Source organism: Anopheles funestus, chromosome 2RL (genome assembly GCF_943734845.2).
Source record: "Anopheles funestus chromosome 2RL, idAnoFuneDA-416_04, whole genome shotgun sequence".
Lineage (NCBI taxonomy): Eukaryota > Metazoa > Arthropoda > Insecta > Diptera > Culicidae > Anopheles > Anopheles funestus.
In genome coordinates, this window is record NC_064598.1 from 35958293 (window position 1) to 35975484 (window position 17192).

Below are 17192 nucleotides of genomic sequence, written 5' to 3' on the forward strand. Positions count from 1 at the left end.
GGTTGAATAGAAAATTTTGAACAACCGTTTATTTAATTGATAGCATCAGCTGAAATAGCTATCTAACGAAAGCATAATTAAGTCTTTGAAGTTTCTTATGTTAGTACAAGAATATAAAAATAATAACTAGATCATCCTCACGAACAAATAAAATAAAGTAAATTTAATCCATGCACTACTTTAGTCTGTTTATGTAATTATTTGTAAACCCATTATCTTAACAAGAAATGTTAAATAAATTAAGCCTAAATAGCGATAATGTAATCGCTCTCTGAAGAACGAAATTGGTTGATTAAAAATGCCGTCGTTGGATTCGCGTCGATGGATTCGCGTCGTTGGATTCGCGTGACAAAGCCGATATTTGCATCATATCGCATAGTTTTGAAACCTCGCCTTAAAAATGGTCGGGTCCTGGAACTTTCTATCTCCCATGTAAAGATATTTTTGGAAATCTGTTTCTTCTTCTTGGCTCAACGACCTCTAAGATCATGCTTGTTCCAGGGGGATGATCCTGGTGGGACTTGTCTAGAAGCCCTGCAACGAAAGGGGCTTGGGATTTTCTTCTACGGTTTTCCAGCTTTCCAATTCCAAACATCGATAACATTCCAGTTATCGTCGTCACTTGAGTTAAGTATATTTCATTGATAGGCTTATTACGGCCTCTGTTGACGCTTCTGTTCTCTTCTCTAATCCATTTTTTATGTCCCTTCCGGCTCCCTTTATCACGAGATCACGGGGATGCCCTTAGCAGTGGTCATACCCTCTTCACCCATAATGATTGTTTTTTATCCTGCTTTAGATGGTTAAGACACTCTTGTTATATCTATCATTTTAACTCTTCCCTAAATTCCCTAAAGTTATGTAGAATTATATTTTCATTCAAGGTGTAATTATTTATTATAGGTTCAAGAGAACGGGACAAAAATAGGACAATACACGTACGAATGTTAACCTATCACAACCAGTGCCGGATCAAGGTTCTCGGAAACCCTAAGCGGAATGATAGTTAGGGCCCCAATACTAAAGATGTCGACAAACTAAAATTAGAGAGCATTATTTTGCATTGGCCCACTATGACCATCTAGGGGGCCAATTTTGAAAGGAGTGACCGGATGATGTACTTATTTCAAAAGTATTTTCTGGCGGAAACCACATTTGAAGGACCTAATTGACATCAATCGGATAGCTCAAAAACTCTACGACGATGCACGAGGCTGTGGAAGGTTGATGACATTTTTGAAACAAATACGCCGGAGATTACTGATTTGTAAACTGCTGACCGGGAGGGGATCATTTATTTGTTACAAAAGCGCATTATGCTGTTTCTGGTACATACGGTGATCCAAATTTAAAAGGCTTAGAACCAATCCATCTGCAAAATAATATCCATCAGCGAATTCTAAATAATAATCAATATTCTTCGTGACTCATTTTCATATGCTACTGGCCAATAAAAAAACATTGCATGATTTCAAAACCCAACAGATTATTATTCCCCAAACGGCTGACATGAAACATTCGTACCAACATTTCACTTACACCGTTCAACCCGCGATCGGCCAGATGTTTCTGTTAGTTTAAAGCACGACATAACTTTCAACATACTGCCATTGTGTCAACAACAGTAATCCAGTTAATTTGTTGCTCTTCTAGCTATCCAGAAGGCAGAAGGCGCTGAATAGATGAAGGAAAATCAGATAGTATTCGTGGCGCTGGTAGAATTTTAATGGCACAATTTGCATTCCATCCAGCACTCACTGACCGGTGTACCGATCGTCAGTCAGAAGTTTGCCAGAAGTGAAAATGCTAATTAGGGCTAGTGTTTTTACTAGAGCACGACTTTTGGGCATTTGGCACATCTCTTTTATATGGTTATGTGAAGCCCAGCTAGCGATAGGTATTTATTAGAAAGTAGAGAACGAGCCTTTCGTGTTGTGCTTAGAGCGCATTGGAATCCATCAATTTAAAAATGATCAAAATTGCAATTTGCATGCATTAACAAACAAAAACCAAACCTTGATGAGAAATAAATTTACTTTTTACTGTAGAAAATATTAAACGAAAAAAAGAAATATTGTCATAATTATTAAACAAAGCCATTTTTTCTTAATTATTAAACAGAGAATGTTGTAATAAAAATTAAATCTTGTTACCCACCAGTTCTACTTCTTATTTACATTCAAGAACCACTGCCTCCCCCAAAAAGCCGATTGGCTCCTAATTGTGGTCTCAACTAAAGACATAACTCATCGAAGCTTCCCAACAATTTGCATCAGGCGCTTTCAGAGCGATCTGTAGGGCGACAAATAAAAAAAATAAAAAAAAAATAAAAGAAATATCACGAGTCAAATCAACCACATCAGCCCCATGCAAACAGCTCTATGGCCACGTGAAACCTTCCACCGAATTCTACCGCTTGGATGCCATTGCTCACCCGTGAGCGGTTCCACATCTAGATGCGTATCAACCGGAAGTTTGCCGAGAAATTAACATATTGTCATCGTTACCATTACAGGTTCACAGAAGTCATCTGAATTATGTGCAAAACTTCACCCACAGCCAGCCACGCAAACAACAGGGCCGTGCTGGTCAGGTTGAACTTTTACCACCTCTGTCTCTCTCACTCTCTCCCACGCGTTGTGTGATATGATGTACATCAACGAAGAATTTTTTTTGTTGGACAATAGAGAATCCCAACAGTCGCTTCCGAGGTACAGAACCGTGGCGATAAATCAACCAACCCTCAGAAATACTCGGCCGATCCTCAACGTGAGCGCCATTTGCTTCACCATCGGTGGTGTGCCAAAGTGAATAGCGGAGAGAATATTTTATGATGCCATCCAACCATGCCGATGCAAAACCGTGTCCAAAGGATCTTCTCCATCCCGTGGCAAAACGGTGGCGTGCTGTTGGCGTAATTGCAAGGATTTGGTTTTGTGCTCTTGCCATTCCATAACAGACCTGTTTACCTGTTCAAGGGCAGGAAGAGTTGTCCGTTGATGCTAGGGTGACTAAAAAAAACCCCCGGCCATATCTCGTGAATGTCCTTGGCACGGTATCGGGATCAGGGTACATTGATAAACATGCTTTTTGGAACGTTTGTGCTAAAGTGTACAAAAGCTTTGCCGGTTCACTTTCTTTGGGATTGTTCCAAGTTGATCACCGTTCCGGCATGGTGGTGGATATTTTTTGGTGAAGAAAGCTCACCAGAAGCATGTAGTTCGCATCTTGTAGCATATATTTTGTAAACCTTTTACCTCCATTCTACCTGTTCTCAAAAGTGTCTTTTGATGTTTTTTATTCTCTTTGGCGAATGAGATTGGTCTCTTTATTTTTACTATTTTTGTCAAGTTTAGTTCAGAGGTTCGTAAGTTTTCGTTGAAGATCATCAATTTGATATTGATGCTTTTATCTACTTTTTGTGTATGAATTTTGAAAGATTATTATAACAAACTTTCCATTTTGTAGGATTATTTGATAAAATCAGTCGTAAACTAGGAAACAACAGGAACTGAACATGTCTTGCCACGTGTAGATTTTACAAACTTTGGCAGAAAAGTAATAAGTTTTAATTTTCTTTTTAAATAAATTAAAAATGCTCAAGTTCTTTACACAATTTTTGATTCATACTTAAATTAAGATCAAGAGATAACATATTACAACCTAACTGAGGAACACTGCAGTATGTTCTACTACACATCTTCTACATCACGTACCACTTGCGGGTTTTTGCTTCCAACAGACACACTTGAGCGAGCTAATAGAATGTACACAAACTCTGGCAGACATTTTACTCTCCATCGCTTTCCTCTACCAATTTTTTTTCCAGCACGTAGGGGTATGTGGATGAGTTTTTTTTTAGATCCGCTTGACTTTGTTCCGTTGTCCGGAGGGAGTAAATTTATACTCGACGGGGCAATAAATTTAAATTGCGCGAAGGTTTTTTTTTGTATCAAAGGTATTTCGTGTCTCCACCATGGTGGAGGTCTATTTTTTGTTTGTTTGGCTGTTGAAAGTGAAAGCACCTGGGAAAGGAATCCGTTGGTAAAGTGAAATGATACATGGGTGACTTATTGGATACATGGTTGTGGGTGTTTATGTACGTTGCGAAGCTACAGAAATCGTTTGAATGGTAAATGTTTTTTGTTTCGGTCTTCACTTTTACTGCGTAAGATTGTTGAATTTGGAACCGTGAGTTCAAAGTAAGTTGGACTAAGGTAAGATAGTTTGCCGGTTGACATTGATCGAAGGTGTTTTTAACTATTTTATTACTGTGATCGTAATCATTGTCATACAGACGTAAGTGAACAAAAAGGCATTTGGAATTTTTGAGTAGAAATTCTTTTTGGAAATAAATTATGCTCTAAAATTCAAAAAGTGTATAAGCGTAGTGTCAATTGCATATTCTTTTAAAAGTGTTTTTTTATGTTTGAACAGTTCTCTCTCAAGTTCCTGATTAAACAAATTTGATCTCATATTGGTCCTTGCTGAGTTGTAATATCTGGATATGATTCGATCCACGATCTTTGGAAATCACGGAATCGCCTTGTTTTTTCGAAGATATTTCGAATCTTCTTCTTCTTGGTTTAATGACCTCTAAGGTCATGCAACCCATTTCTGGCTTACTAGACTTACTTTTACCATGTAGAAGGAGAAGGATAGTCAGCCCTTGCTACGAGGGGACGGTCCCGATGGGATTTGAAACACAGACATAAAGGCTTCCTTGAGTGACTCTCTTCACCGTTATAGCAATAAATTATAATTTAAAGAACACACCAATATCGGTTGCATTTTTTTGTCTAAAAATTAACAAACCATTTCAATTTGCTGCCAAAGCTTTTCGAAACATCCTTAACAAAATAATATCAGTTTACAATGAAAAAGATATAAATCGATTGTGATTTCAATTGGGCCACTTCTCTTCCATGTTGGTTTTTCGTCTCTAATTTCTATTTGCTTGATTATCTACAAGCAGATTCTTTTGAAGTTTTTTGCCCTTGCTAGACCAATTCCTTCCACACTGGAGCAGATTGTTTTCAGTGACAACAGCAAGAAAAAAATACATTCAAAACTCTCCACTGCGGGGAAGCTGCGACAACGGCAAACCTGAACAAAAATAAACAGTCCTCTGATAAGTCGGCAATCAATGTTTGCAGTTCGTATTATTGCGTGGAAAAGAGAGTTCCAAAACTTCCGAAATCTCCCCTCCCCATTGGATCCCTATCGTTTGAGATGGTCGTTCCGCGTGCGCTATCTGTTACTGGTCTATGTCCTCCCTTTCGATGCTTTCATGCTGTGCATATTGCTTTCCAGCTTCCGAAAGTCTAGGCACCGGCTCGTGTGTTTACCTTTTTCAAGTGATCCGATCAAAACCGTCGAGAAAAGTAAATGTTGTCGTTTTGTTTCGTCAGGGTTTTTGGTTCCTGCTGCTTTCATATCACTTCTGACGATCGAAATTCAGATCGAATCTTAAGGGAGACACAAGGCCAGTTTTAAGCATCCGCTATGTTGAGGATGAGCTCAGTAATGATGCTTATCGGTAAGAAGAATAAAAAGAAACTCAAACATACACTCAGGAAAACTTTCCCAATCGCTGAAGATGATTTCTTGATTCATCAAAAATCATATTAAACCTACCCCGCACAAAGTCTATCGTATGCTTTCGACTTATGTGGAGGAATCTAATCGAAAGCAGTATTGCTGGAGAAGAAACTTTTTCGTGAGTATGTTTTTGGGAAGGAAGGAAAAAGGAGTTGAATGGTCGAAAGCAATAATATTGACGGTGTAAAGCGAAAACGAAAGGGAAATGTTGAAATTCATTGAGTTGGGGTGTACGAAAGGATGTTCAAGTGGAAAACAAAGCGCAGATTTACGGATTACTATCGTCTATGTTATTATTTTGAGAAACATACGCACCTTACGGTTTAGAAAATATGTACAAAAAGGTAAAAAATATTCACAACAATGTAGAATACTTTTTTACTGGGGTTCTTTTTTTATGTCTGATGATGTTCGTGAGCTGGAACATTGAAAATAGTATTTATTAACAAATTACAGCGAATCAAGTAAAAACAGCTCAAGTTCTGGCATAATATAAAAGCAACTATTTTACAGTCGAACAAAGTTCCAATATTTCAAAGCAATAAAGGAACAAATAAAATTATTTAAGACTTGAAATTTGCTGTACTTTTTGATTAGGGAGTTTTTTGGATTGATTAAATCGTGTATTTTGTAATGCACGAAACAATATCATGCCCGATTTGAGTTTAAAACTGACGTACCTATCCAAAAAATAAAATCTAAAGCAGTTGACGTAATAGTATATCTGCCACTGAAAAGCGATACTCCAAGGGTTCTACTGGTAATATCTTAGATATCCTTGAAATATCCTTGAAACATAAGCATTTCAATGCATCGATCTTGTGATCATGCAGTATATGATGTATTAGCCCTGTGTTTCCTCGAACTTTTCAATACTCCTTTCCCTTTTCTAAGTAATCTCAACTTTTTAAGAAGTACCACATATGAGACTCACAAGGCTTCAATTTTTTATTTTTTTTTCTATTTTCTCAATCACATTGTTCACATTTTCATTTTTTTTTGCTCGGTTAGAACGGCCTGGCCCTATAAAAACTTGTTTTATAGTCAGGATAGTCAGTCCTTGCTACGGGGGGACGGTCCGGATGGGATTTGATCCCGGGTCCTGCCGTGTGGACCGGCTCTGTTCATCACATACTCCACCGGGCCGCCCCCATTTTTTCAATGGATATTTATTTCAAAAGTTGTCTTAATACAGTATTATTAATCCTTTTGTTTTTTTTCAATCTCATATTTAAAATAACTCTCATTTGAGATAATTGAAATTAAAATATTATTAACACTTTCAGGAATAATACTAACAATTATGTAGGGTTTAGTGTTTGAATATTTTTTTCGATGTTATCCCTATCGATGAAGGTTAAAATAATATGTTTAAATCAAATTAACACAAAAATCATTACACAGAGGGTTTCTTTTACAAGGAGACATTTTCCTTATGGCTTGCTAAACCACTAAACGATAGCGGTTCTTTCGGTGATAAAGATAAACGATTACCGAAGACCCAAAACTTTCACGCAAGAAAACCAATGGAATAGTTTTAATTGTTGTTTGAAGAGCTTTCAAGAGAAGGTGTTGAGGTTTTCTTGCATTTAATTATCCTGCAGTACGACCCAACAAACCATTAATTAATTCGTCTAAAACCATGAGTGATATGTTGGTTAAAATTAAACAAGCGTGAAAATAAGGGAAAAAATAATGAATTTAATTTATTCATCCCTTTATGTACAAGCTGCATTATACATTTCAAGTGGAAACTGCTTCCGCAACTCTTCAAACCAAAGCCATACGAGAGAAAGCATTCTCATAAATGTGAACACTTTCATATTTGAAAATGTTCAAATCGGCCAAACACAATCATCTTCCAGTACCGGCTATGCTTTGAGTGCAATGCTTTGAGAACGAGGCACAAATTCTACCCATTTTCAACGCCACCGTTCCTTCGGCCGACAGTTGGCAGAAAGGCACAATTCGAAAGCGTATCGAGACATAAGAGTGAGGTGTGCGTTTGTGCGTTCAGACGCCCGATGACACCCTAGCATAAAATTTATCCCAAAACATTATGAGGGGATCTTGCAAAACCCACCCACCCACACACCCCGTTTCAAGCTGTGGATGCGTTTGTCCCGGTGAAAAAAGGGTGCGAGAAAATCATTCGTCCCGTCTAGCGTGGATCTAGCCTATGTACAGTACTGCGCTGCGATTCACTTTACATAAGCGAATAGGTTTATGTTTTACGCTTTACTTTTGGCCAAAAAAGGGGCTACAAATGACGCAGTTTGAAGCTGTGCAGGAGTAGAATCCCTTTTTCCCGGTAGAGAAGCATTGGCGTTGGCATATCGCCTGAAGGGATTTTCCCCCAAGCACAACCCGTGTGCGTACCGGGACGCATCGGCTTTATTTACTACATAGAAGCAACAAGAAAGCAATTAAAGGATATTGCGCAGCGAGGGCAGTAGGGAAGCGAGTCGAAGACTTTCCAAATAATATAAAGGGAAAAGGACAGCGTTCGGTTTCGATGGGATAACAACAGATAAATTATCCACTCGTTCCGATAGAGACGAATGCGCGTTGGTTCCATTGGAAAGGACCTTGTTGCGTCGTCTTGTTAAGAGTAATAATCTTTGTTTCGTATTACTTTTGAAAGCAATTTTAATATTACAATTACATTTCATTAAATGTTGTTTTGAGCTTGAATTCACTGATGTAATAAAATCTTAGTACAAACTGGTATTTATGTACCACTTGATAAGCAATCTTTTGTATCTAACTCTTCGTGAGTTAAACTAAAAAGCTAGTCTCTCCAACCTCCAGATTCGTATTCAATATGTAGTGCTTTCCATTCGTTGCCGTATTACATTCGTCAATCCATAAAGAAAGCGAAGATCGAATAAAAAACTTTAAAAACTTTGCGACAGATGCGTCTTTATGGGTGACGTAGAACTACTGGCAAAGGACTCCACTTTACGACCGTCGATGAAATAAAAAAAGAGAAACACAATATTGCTTTAGGCACGAATATCATTCCTTAAGCATGACAAACATAAGGTTATGGATTTTTTTTTTGCCATAACCACTTTGACACTTTGAAAGCATAAGTTGGTAAAAATGGAATCGGCTGTAATTTTACTAACTTTGTAACACACGAATGAAAAGCTTTCTTAAATACCTTAATACATGAAGCGTGTGTATTAGTTCAAATAATTAATCATGTCTATGCAACACCTAGGAGATCGTCAATAAAAATATACTGGACTTGATCTCGTGTACCATGGAATAATTTCAGATCTTAAATTTACCACCGCATTACGAAGAAAGATCGACACCCATAAGAGGCAAGAAAAATCCTCGTGAATTTATTTAATTTATTTATTTATTTAATAGTTATTTAATAGTGATTTTAAATCGAACTTTAGACAGTAGTTCTTCTGAACTACTAACTTAGGTAGGACTAACTTCTGAACAATTCATTAAAATTAATTCTCTTCAAAACCTTGGGCAGGATAGCAGTTATGTGACTTACAAGTCTCTTAGATGTTGAGCTCGAGACGAGATCGTTCATTATAAAACTACATTAAAGCACTACGTATAAGAATGTGTTTGACTCTACAGAATAGGCTCAAAAGTCATTCTACTTTTAATCCCACTAAGATGGAACAGTTCCTAAATACATTTAAACAAGCTTTTAAGTAGATTTGTGAAAGTAGGTAATGATTGCTTTAAGTGGGTGACAAAAATAACTTTAAAAATTCTTTGTTAGGCAAGAATACGCATGTGTCTTGATCTTTTGGGGTCACTACTGGAACTAATTTCAGTTACGTTGAGCACATTCAAAAGTATCGTTTTGGTAAGAAAGGTATAGACAAGAGAATTGAATGTCTAGATCATGCTGTATTTATTCCCTTTTTTAAGGATTCATCTCAACAACCGAATTTGAATTTTGCAAACAAAAACTAAACGAAAAGCTATCGGTTCCATCGCTCAGTACTATTTAAATTGTCATGCACTGTAATTTAGTACACCATGGACAAAAAAGAGAACCCCCATATAAAGATGTAAAAAAGCACCATTGCCAAGTGGCACATGGAAAGTACTTTTTACTGGAAAAAGCAGATGTGTATCGCTTTTCTTTTATTTTGTTTTTTTTTTTGCCAATTTTCCCTGCTGATGGAGCGGTTTAGAGTTGGATACTGCTGTGTATCGATTTCACAGTGATTTTGGTTAGCTGTAGCTCCACATATCGGATCAAGTTACTGAATCATGGAGCGTTTTCCTTCGCCGTTGAAAGAAAAAGTATGTTCATAAAACGCAATTGAGTGACGCAGTCGTAAAAAAGTGTATTACGTACACAACCGTCGTTGTATTGCGACTCCTTTTTTTTATTTGGGTGGTTAAATTTGATTCGATTTGAATGCTAATATCAACTCGGTTGGAATTTAGATTATATTCGATGCACATAAATTAGAATGAAATTGGCTTACATTTTCATGTCCAGTTTTGTCATCGTTAACAAAACTTACAGGTTTCTCGCCTGTTCAACTCTTTGTGTTAATTATGAGCATCTCTAGCCCTAGATCATTATTTCTTGCATAAAATAGTTCCATTATTACGCATTGTTAAATGTTAACAATTTGTCTAAATTCCAACCACACTCCATAGCCATCGTCAATCGAATGGAATTTCTCATCGATGTGCTTAGTCAGCATTATCGATTTGCTTGTTTGAACTTTTAGATTGTGTCTCGTAAATAGATCTCAGTTCAAGTGAAACATCAGCTCCAACACAACCACTATAAAGCGGTCCTATTTACTGATAAGGTGTTCAATCAACTCGCAGAAAGAAAACAAACCGTGGGAGTCTTAATTAGATAAGCCTAGCTACAAAACACAATATACCACAGTCTCTCGCAACCAGTGACGTCCGACGCTCGGAAATCGACATTTGATTAGAGTTGGAGCGTCAGGAATGGACCACGTTTGCGCAGCCTACGCAAGCCTATTGATTTCAATTACACTCCACCTAATGTGCTGTGCTCCATTAGAAGCTCCAGCACGTCCACGGTTCCATGTCACCGATCCTCGTTTTTACTGATTAATGATGAAGATAATAAAATAACTGATACATAAAGGGATTTGCCTCACGACAGCACGTTCACCGGCAAACCAGCGGGTGGGAAACGGGGCAAACGGTGGCCGCTGTCTGTCTTCTGTCAGGACTGGCCCTTTAGGTTTGGTGTGCAACGTACGACGATTTACGATAAAAATCGATACACCTCGTTGGCCTCGGAAATAGAACCAGCAGCGAAGCTTTCGTTTCGTTTTGTTGCCGTGTACTGAAACCGTTTCGACAAGAGTTTGAAAAAAACCAGCCGAGCGAGCTTGCTGCCGGCTCGTACATTATGTACAGATATTTTGGGCCATTCGGTGTCCTTGAAATGGCCGTGCAGAAAGGAAAGTTTTGTCTTTTGGGAAATATTATTTGTTAAAGGGAAAAAAGGTGGAGATCTGTTCGATATGCACTTCTAGCTGTTCACGGACAAAAGCTCCTTGGTTTTATGTGACCATTTTTGTTGCTGCTATTTTTCTCGTAAGCTCCAAGCACATGCTGTCCTATTGGGTACATCTTGTGCAGACAGTACATAATGCTTATCTTCACTACACAATCCAGTTGTTTAGGAATGAAGACACAATGCAAAGAAAGCGCAAAAGACCATCATCGTTGGTGGTTACGGTGTGATGGTGTGGAAAACTTCGTCTCAAACTTTCCGCGAAAAACGTGCCGAATGGTGGAGAAAAAGTAATGCGCTGTTCGTTTCCTTGCCAAGTTCCGCATTAGATTGAAACCACGACAACCCGACAATGGTGCTGATGGTTAGCGTCAAATCTATTGGAAAGATAAATTGCTAACTGGCAAATATTGTACTCCCTGTTAATTTATGAGACTTTGTTAGAATGGCGAGTCATTCGGTGAGTGCAAGTTACACCAGTGGGGGTGAAAGCTAATTAGGAGAAGAAAATGCTTATGTTGAACAAACGTGGTTAAATAAAAACAAATGAACGGTGTGGAGTCGATAGAACAATCGAGCCCGGTCTGGGTTCAAATCTCGACTAGACGTAGAGCTCAATTATCGACTGTAGATAATTCCAGATATATATGGCCATCTGTTAGGCATACCAGACGTAAACCAACAACGGTCGCACACCCAAAAATGAAGAAAACCCGCTTATTATGGTGGGCAAATGATTTGTTCTCAAGAGAATATAACAACAAGTTCAATTTGAGCGTATTTAGTGAAACAAAATGTATCATGATATTTATCTATTTCGATAGTGTGGTATAGAATTTAAAACTCCCTCACCTATAATTTATTGTTACTCATTTATCCCACTCCATTCCTAACGAACTGTTTGAATAAATGTCATTCTGCGATTGAAAAAAACGTCAAAATAAAATTTCCCACGAGAACACTTTGACAGTTCGATACTGTGGCGGCGAGAAACAGTTTGTTTTCGTAATCATGGCGCTTCGCATGTTGTACAGCAAAACATTAAGCATAAATCGAATTGTACCGCTAAATTCTATAAACCATCTCCCAAAACAACTACAGGTAGGCAAGGAATAGTTCCGGTCGATGGCCAAAACATTTCAATGGTATCGTTTTGCTTTGTAGAATGTAACACCTACCTCCGTGCGATGGTCGTCATTTCGGTCCTCGGAACCAGTCGGTGATGTAGCGCAGTTTCCCGAGGTTGAAGTAGTACGGAATCCACCAGAATGGAAGTATGTCGAGCGATTACTAGCTCCTCGGACCGTTCCAAAACCAATAGCAAAGGAAAGCTACCCATCGGGATGGAAACCGGCTGATCCACGACCCGAGCTGAAGTATGTAGTACTGCGAACGAAAAATCATATGCTACCGGTGTACTTACGGCGTGCGTTCCGTGGCCAGCGTCGAATAACAGCGATCCGTCATGTCGAGGGTGACATTTGGCAGTTGGAGGCGGAATTGCGATATCTCATCGAAAAGCAGCTAGACCGTCCCATCATTACGCGGGTGAATGAAATGAGCGGTCTGATTGAGCTAAAGGGCGATCATGTAGCTTTCGTTGAAAAGTTCTTACTAGAAAAAGGAATGTAAGGGCATTTAGTACATATGTTAAATACAGTATGCATCTTAGAGAGCATGAATCGATTTTGATTGGTCAGAGTGTTTCGGGATGTGGTTTCAAAGTAGTAACTGTCCGTTTGTTCCATTTTGCATCTTAAGTTTAATATTTGCCTTATGAATAGGTTCAGATTAAGTCGTTACAAGAAACGGCATTTAGAAATGAATTTACACACAAAATCCGTACGTAAGTCTTGGCGATTTCTCAACAGGGGAGATACTCGAAACCAAACGGGGGGCAGAAGCGGTACTATCCGACGAATGGCGTAAACTATACACTTGAGTAAATTCTTACTGTATTAAATATCAGGTAGCGGCAGCGGTCGAACGTTTCAGCGCTTTCCGAATCGATGTCCAGTCCTCGAGAATTTCCTCCTCGCGCAACATGTATACAATGTACGGTCCAGACACAGTTACGGCCTTCTTGCGTCCCGGGCCTCTAACCTTTGCCGTTCGTGTGTTGGTACCCCAATCCGCCCATGAGATGTCCACATTGTGGCGATCCTCCTCCAAACGACGAACCTTCTCCATCAGCTCGTCGCAAATAACATCATTGGCCAGATTTTGTTCACTCTGCATGGAAAACAAGGTTATTGATAAATACATCTCATAATTCATGATATGGTTAGTGTCTTTATCTTACCTCAAAATGTTGATAGCATGCTTGCAGTTCCGACTCGAACTTGTTCTTAATGTTGTTGACACGATATTTTTTCATAACCTCTGCAACCTCTTTACGGCTGTCCATATTGTGTTGCAGTTGCTGTAAAGGTATAATGTAGTCCTGCAACCGACCACCCCGAATTTGCTGCAGCTTATGGTCGACCTGAACCATGCGCTCCTTGTACAATTGTTCTTTCAGAATGCTAAACTGTTTTTCCAGGCTCGCTGCAAAAGACAAGAGATGCGGCTGTAGTACAAACGACCCCGAACCCTGTCTGATGGTGGTTTACATACTTAGATTATCCTGACAATTGGTACGCCTCCGTTCGCATTCGCCTTCGGACATTTCGGAGGAATCGTCCGAATCTGGTTCGTCCGCTTCCTCCGCACTGGAATCATGGTCCTGTCCTTGGCTGGATCCAGAATGCTCCGATTCCGCCCCAGACAAATCACCATCCCCGTCACTATCTGCGTCGGTTTTTATTGGAGGCATATTGGGGAGTCGTAAAATCCTTTGTAAAAGTTTGCAATTTATGCACTAGAAATGGTTTTTTAGTTAAAATTAACTTGTATTCCACTAAACTGCTTTGTTTACAGATGTTTGGAAGGGGGCGCACTTCTTTTCCTCGAGCGTTGACACGTTTGACAGCACGCCAGCCAAACAACTCCAACACGTCATTCTGACAGCCAACGTTGACAGATCGTTTGAAGTCGTTTATAAATTTGGGTCATTTGGGCGACGATGTTTCTGTTTTCTATTTCAAAACATTGAAAATAATCTACCCGCATACCAGACAAGTTAGAAGTTGTGATTAATACGTTGTGTTGGTGCTCTAATTCTCTTTGAAAGTGAAATTTATATGAACAGTATGGGCACGAATCTGGATAGCAATCAAACTGCGCTCCGCAAATTAACGGTTTGGCAGTTTACGAACACATCGAACGATCAGGTTCATGAAGATACTCAGGAATACACTCCGATAGCAGTGGAAATCGCACAATTATTGCTTATTGCCTTGAATCTAATAAAAAGCGTGAAATAGTCCCCGTGTATGTGCAATAAACTGCTTCAGTTACTTAAACAACAAACGATCTGTCCTCTGTGTTGCGGGAATGCCGACTGCAGGCCAAATCAGCAAAGCGGTTGCACTGCTAGACGAAAAAGTAAGTTGGTTTTGTATTTTACAATTAGCATGAACATTTTTCCTTCTATAGTTAAATAACACTAGTAAACGCCACAAAGATTGCTGTTTTTAAACGATTTGTTGTTTATTCACCTAGTATCATCCGTCAGTACGTAACTACGAGTAGAATTGGATGCAATTTGTCTGAACAGCTACCAGGCCATCTCGTACGAACTTTCTGATGCATGTGAATTGTATTGTAAAAAATACTACTTATCAAAATAGCAAAGACGTGGGAAATGAAGTAAAACCACTTTGGCAAACATAATTTCGAATGCCACCAGTACTGGATCACTACCGTAGAAAAATACTTATCATTCAAAATAGATGTTCTGGTCTACTTCCTGTTCCACGAACTGATGATACTTAAGATACATTGGTTTTTAGTTTAGTAAGTCTTTACTTGTATGTTCGCATAATACATTTTGTATGGGATATCTTGGTTTCTTTAGTAGCTGTAGCCGCCGTTAGAAATCCCCCCTTTTTAAACGGTTCCTCGGTGCTCCAAACATGCGATCACGATCAGTTTGGAGATGCGACGCAATGGTTACACAAGTGTATCCAACCTGGTCACACTAGAAGACGAATAGGGTTCTGGTGTTATGATACCAATTCTTGTAAGTGTTCGACTTGGACGAATTGTATGGCTGCAGGAGGCTAGGGCGGAAGAACCATTTAAACGGTTGTCTTCTTTGTTTTTGTAAATCATTGCCCACGTACAGTCCCTCCAGCTGAATGTGTTACGAATCATGTGTTAAACTCATCTCAATGCCTAACCTATAATTTTGAAACGCTATATGTCCTCTTGTCGGACTGCCGGATGGACACACTGCGTTTCCTTCTTTCCAAAAACCGACAGATCCTCCCGGCGATCGGTGCCACAGAAAAGTAAGCTGAAACAGAGTTACTTAAGATGCACATTATGCTTGGTACTACACACGTTTTCATTGCATTTATTTGTTCTGCCTCTAGAAGAAGGGTGTTCCCACGTTGAATAGTGTTCCTAGGAATCGAGCCCATCAGCGGCTGCAGCTTTATAAGTATTTTGATTTGTTTTCGTGTAAATTTTTTGAATCACTATCCATGTACCTAAATCGTCCACTTCTCTGACACCAAGGGCGGGTGGGCGGGTTGTTTGCTGCTGATTATATTTAAGTTATCCGTATGGTTGTTTGTTTGTTCTTTTTTTTTTGCATTACTTCCCTCAAAACCATTTAGCTTTTCCATCCATATAATATGCTCTACGTACCTTTGCTGTTGGGTTGGTTTTGTTTTTTTTTATTTCCGTAACTACAATACATTGGTTTTCTTTTTTGAGTTTTCTACTATATCGGAAAAGGGGGGCCGTTTTTTTCTAATTCCCAATTTCCCACCACACTACTACGCTGATAGTATTGTTACGACATTTAGAAATTGCTTTTTTATTGTGTACTCGGGTTTCCTCGTGCTCTTAATGCATTCCTGCTGCACATATCCTATCGCTTCCGTTAAACGCATAAGACTACCACAATATCTGCCACATACACATACGCATACACATTTCGCGCTCGATCATCTTCCTCCGCACGCATAACCTACTGCCACATAAAACTCTAGATAAATAAAACATTCATTATTCTAAAACAAAACGTACATTACTACTATTAAAAAGGGGGAGGGCAGCCATATTACCCACGAAAGATCGGGGGAAATACTGTCCCAAGCAGGAAAAAATAAGTAAAGATCACTAAAGTATAACAAACCACCACGCACAAAAAAAAACCCCACGCTGCTGGTCAATTGTAGATTCTATGTTTTTTTTTCACTTCCCCGACCTGTTCCGATTTGCCACGTACACGTACACAATTGGTTCCTAGGTAAACAGTAAAACAAAAGTATGAAAAGTAGTACTACATTGTTAACGGGGTATTTTTGTCCCAACGAAGGGCTTAAAACTTCGCATATGAACCGTTTATGTGTGCCTGTGTAAGTGTATGCTTTTATGTGCATTTACGAGCGCACAGTGAAAAAATAACGTAACAAGTTCGATAAAGTATAGTATTATCCATACATGTATATGTATCTATATGCATTATGTATAAGAATCTATTGAGTGTTTTTTTCTTTTCTGGGTTGGGGGTGGTTATAGGTCACATCTCTAGATCTAGGTGTGTTTCGCTCCGGCTACACCGACATATGGTGGCCTATGATGTCTGTTCCACTTTTGTTCAACGTTTTGCTTAAATTTCGAATACTTTCAACGTTTTCCGGCGTGCTTCTCTAGCTTAGAATACTTCACACCGTCCGCTAGTGTTGTTCTTTACGGACAAGTTCTTGCTCGTAACATCAGCCAGCTAGCCCAGCTAGCTAAAGACGTAGTCCAGATACCGGGACGTTACTAGTTGTGCAGCCAACTGCTCGGAACCCACTGTGGTTCCCGCTCCAGTGAATTGATTTCTGCCAGCAGCTGATGATAAGCCCGCTCGGTATCGTTATTGATGATGATCATGTCGAACAGATGACCCCAGCGGGCTTCCATGTCGCGTGCAGTCGCTATGATCTCTTTTAATTCTTCTTCCTACATCGGAAAAGGGACATACGAA

General features: G+C 39.2%; 3 protein-coding genes across 12 annotated transcripts in view; 1 reads left to right on the forward strand and 2 right to left on the reverse strand.

The window, feature by feature from the left end:
- Positions 1–12068: 12068 nt before the first annotated feature.
- LOC125760531 (probable 39S ribosomal protein L49, mitochondrial) lies at positions 12069–12790 on the forward strand. Its single transcript, XM_049420730.1, has 2 exons — positions 12069–12205; positions 12269–12790. The coding sequence occupies exons 1-2, from the start codon at positions 12116–12118 to the stop codon at positions 12734–12736; spliced, it is 558 nt and encodes a 185-aa protein (XP_049276687.1). The 5' UTR covers positions 12069–12115; the 3' UTR covers positions 12737–12790.
- Positions 12791–12842: 52 nt separating this feature from the next.
- On the reverse strand, positions 12843–14047 carry LOC125760530 (breast cancer metastasis-suppressor 1-like protein). The gene is made up of 3 exons (XM_049420729.1): positions 13721–14047; positions 13407–13651; positions 12843–13336 (listed from the first exon to the last, which is right to left on the reverse strand). Exons 1-3 carry the CDS (start codon positions 13917–13919, stop codon positions 13070–13072), a joined length of 711 nt encoding a protein of 236 aa, XP_049276686.1. The 5' UTR covers positions 13920–14047; the 3' UTR covers positions 12843–13069.
- A 623-nt stretch (positions 14048–14670) lies between these two features.
- Positions 14671–17192, reverse strand: part of LOC125760500 (protein PALS1) — a 28604-nt gene continuing 26082 nt past the window's right edge. For 7 of the 10 annotated variants that reach the window (XM_049420681.1, XM_049420686.1, XM_049420687.1 and 4 more), the window contains one exon: positions 15519–17167. In XM_049420681.1, coding sequence (XP_049276638.1) covers positions 16988–17167 — 180 coding nt within the window. In that variant the 3' untranslated portion in view covers positions 15519–16987. Of the gene's footprint in view, positions 17168–17192 lie in introns of all 10 variants that reach the window. The other 3 variants (XM_049420679.1, XM_049420678.1, XM_049420680.1) reach the window with 1 other exon arrangement.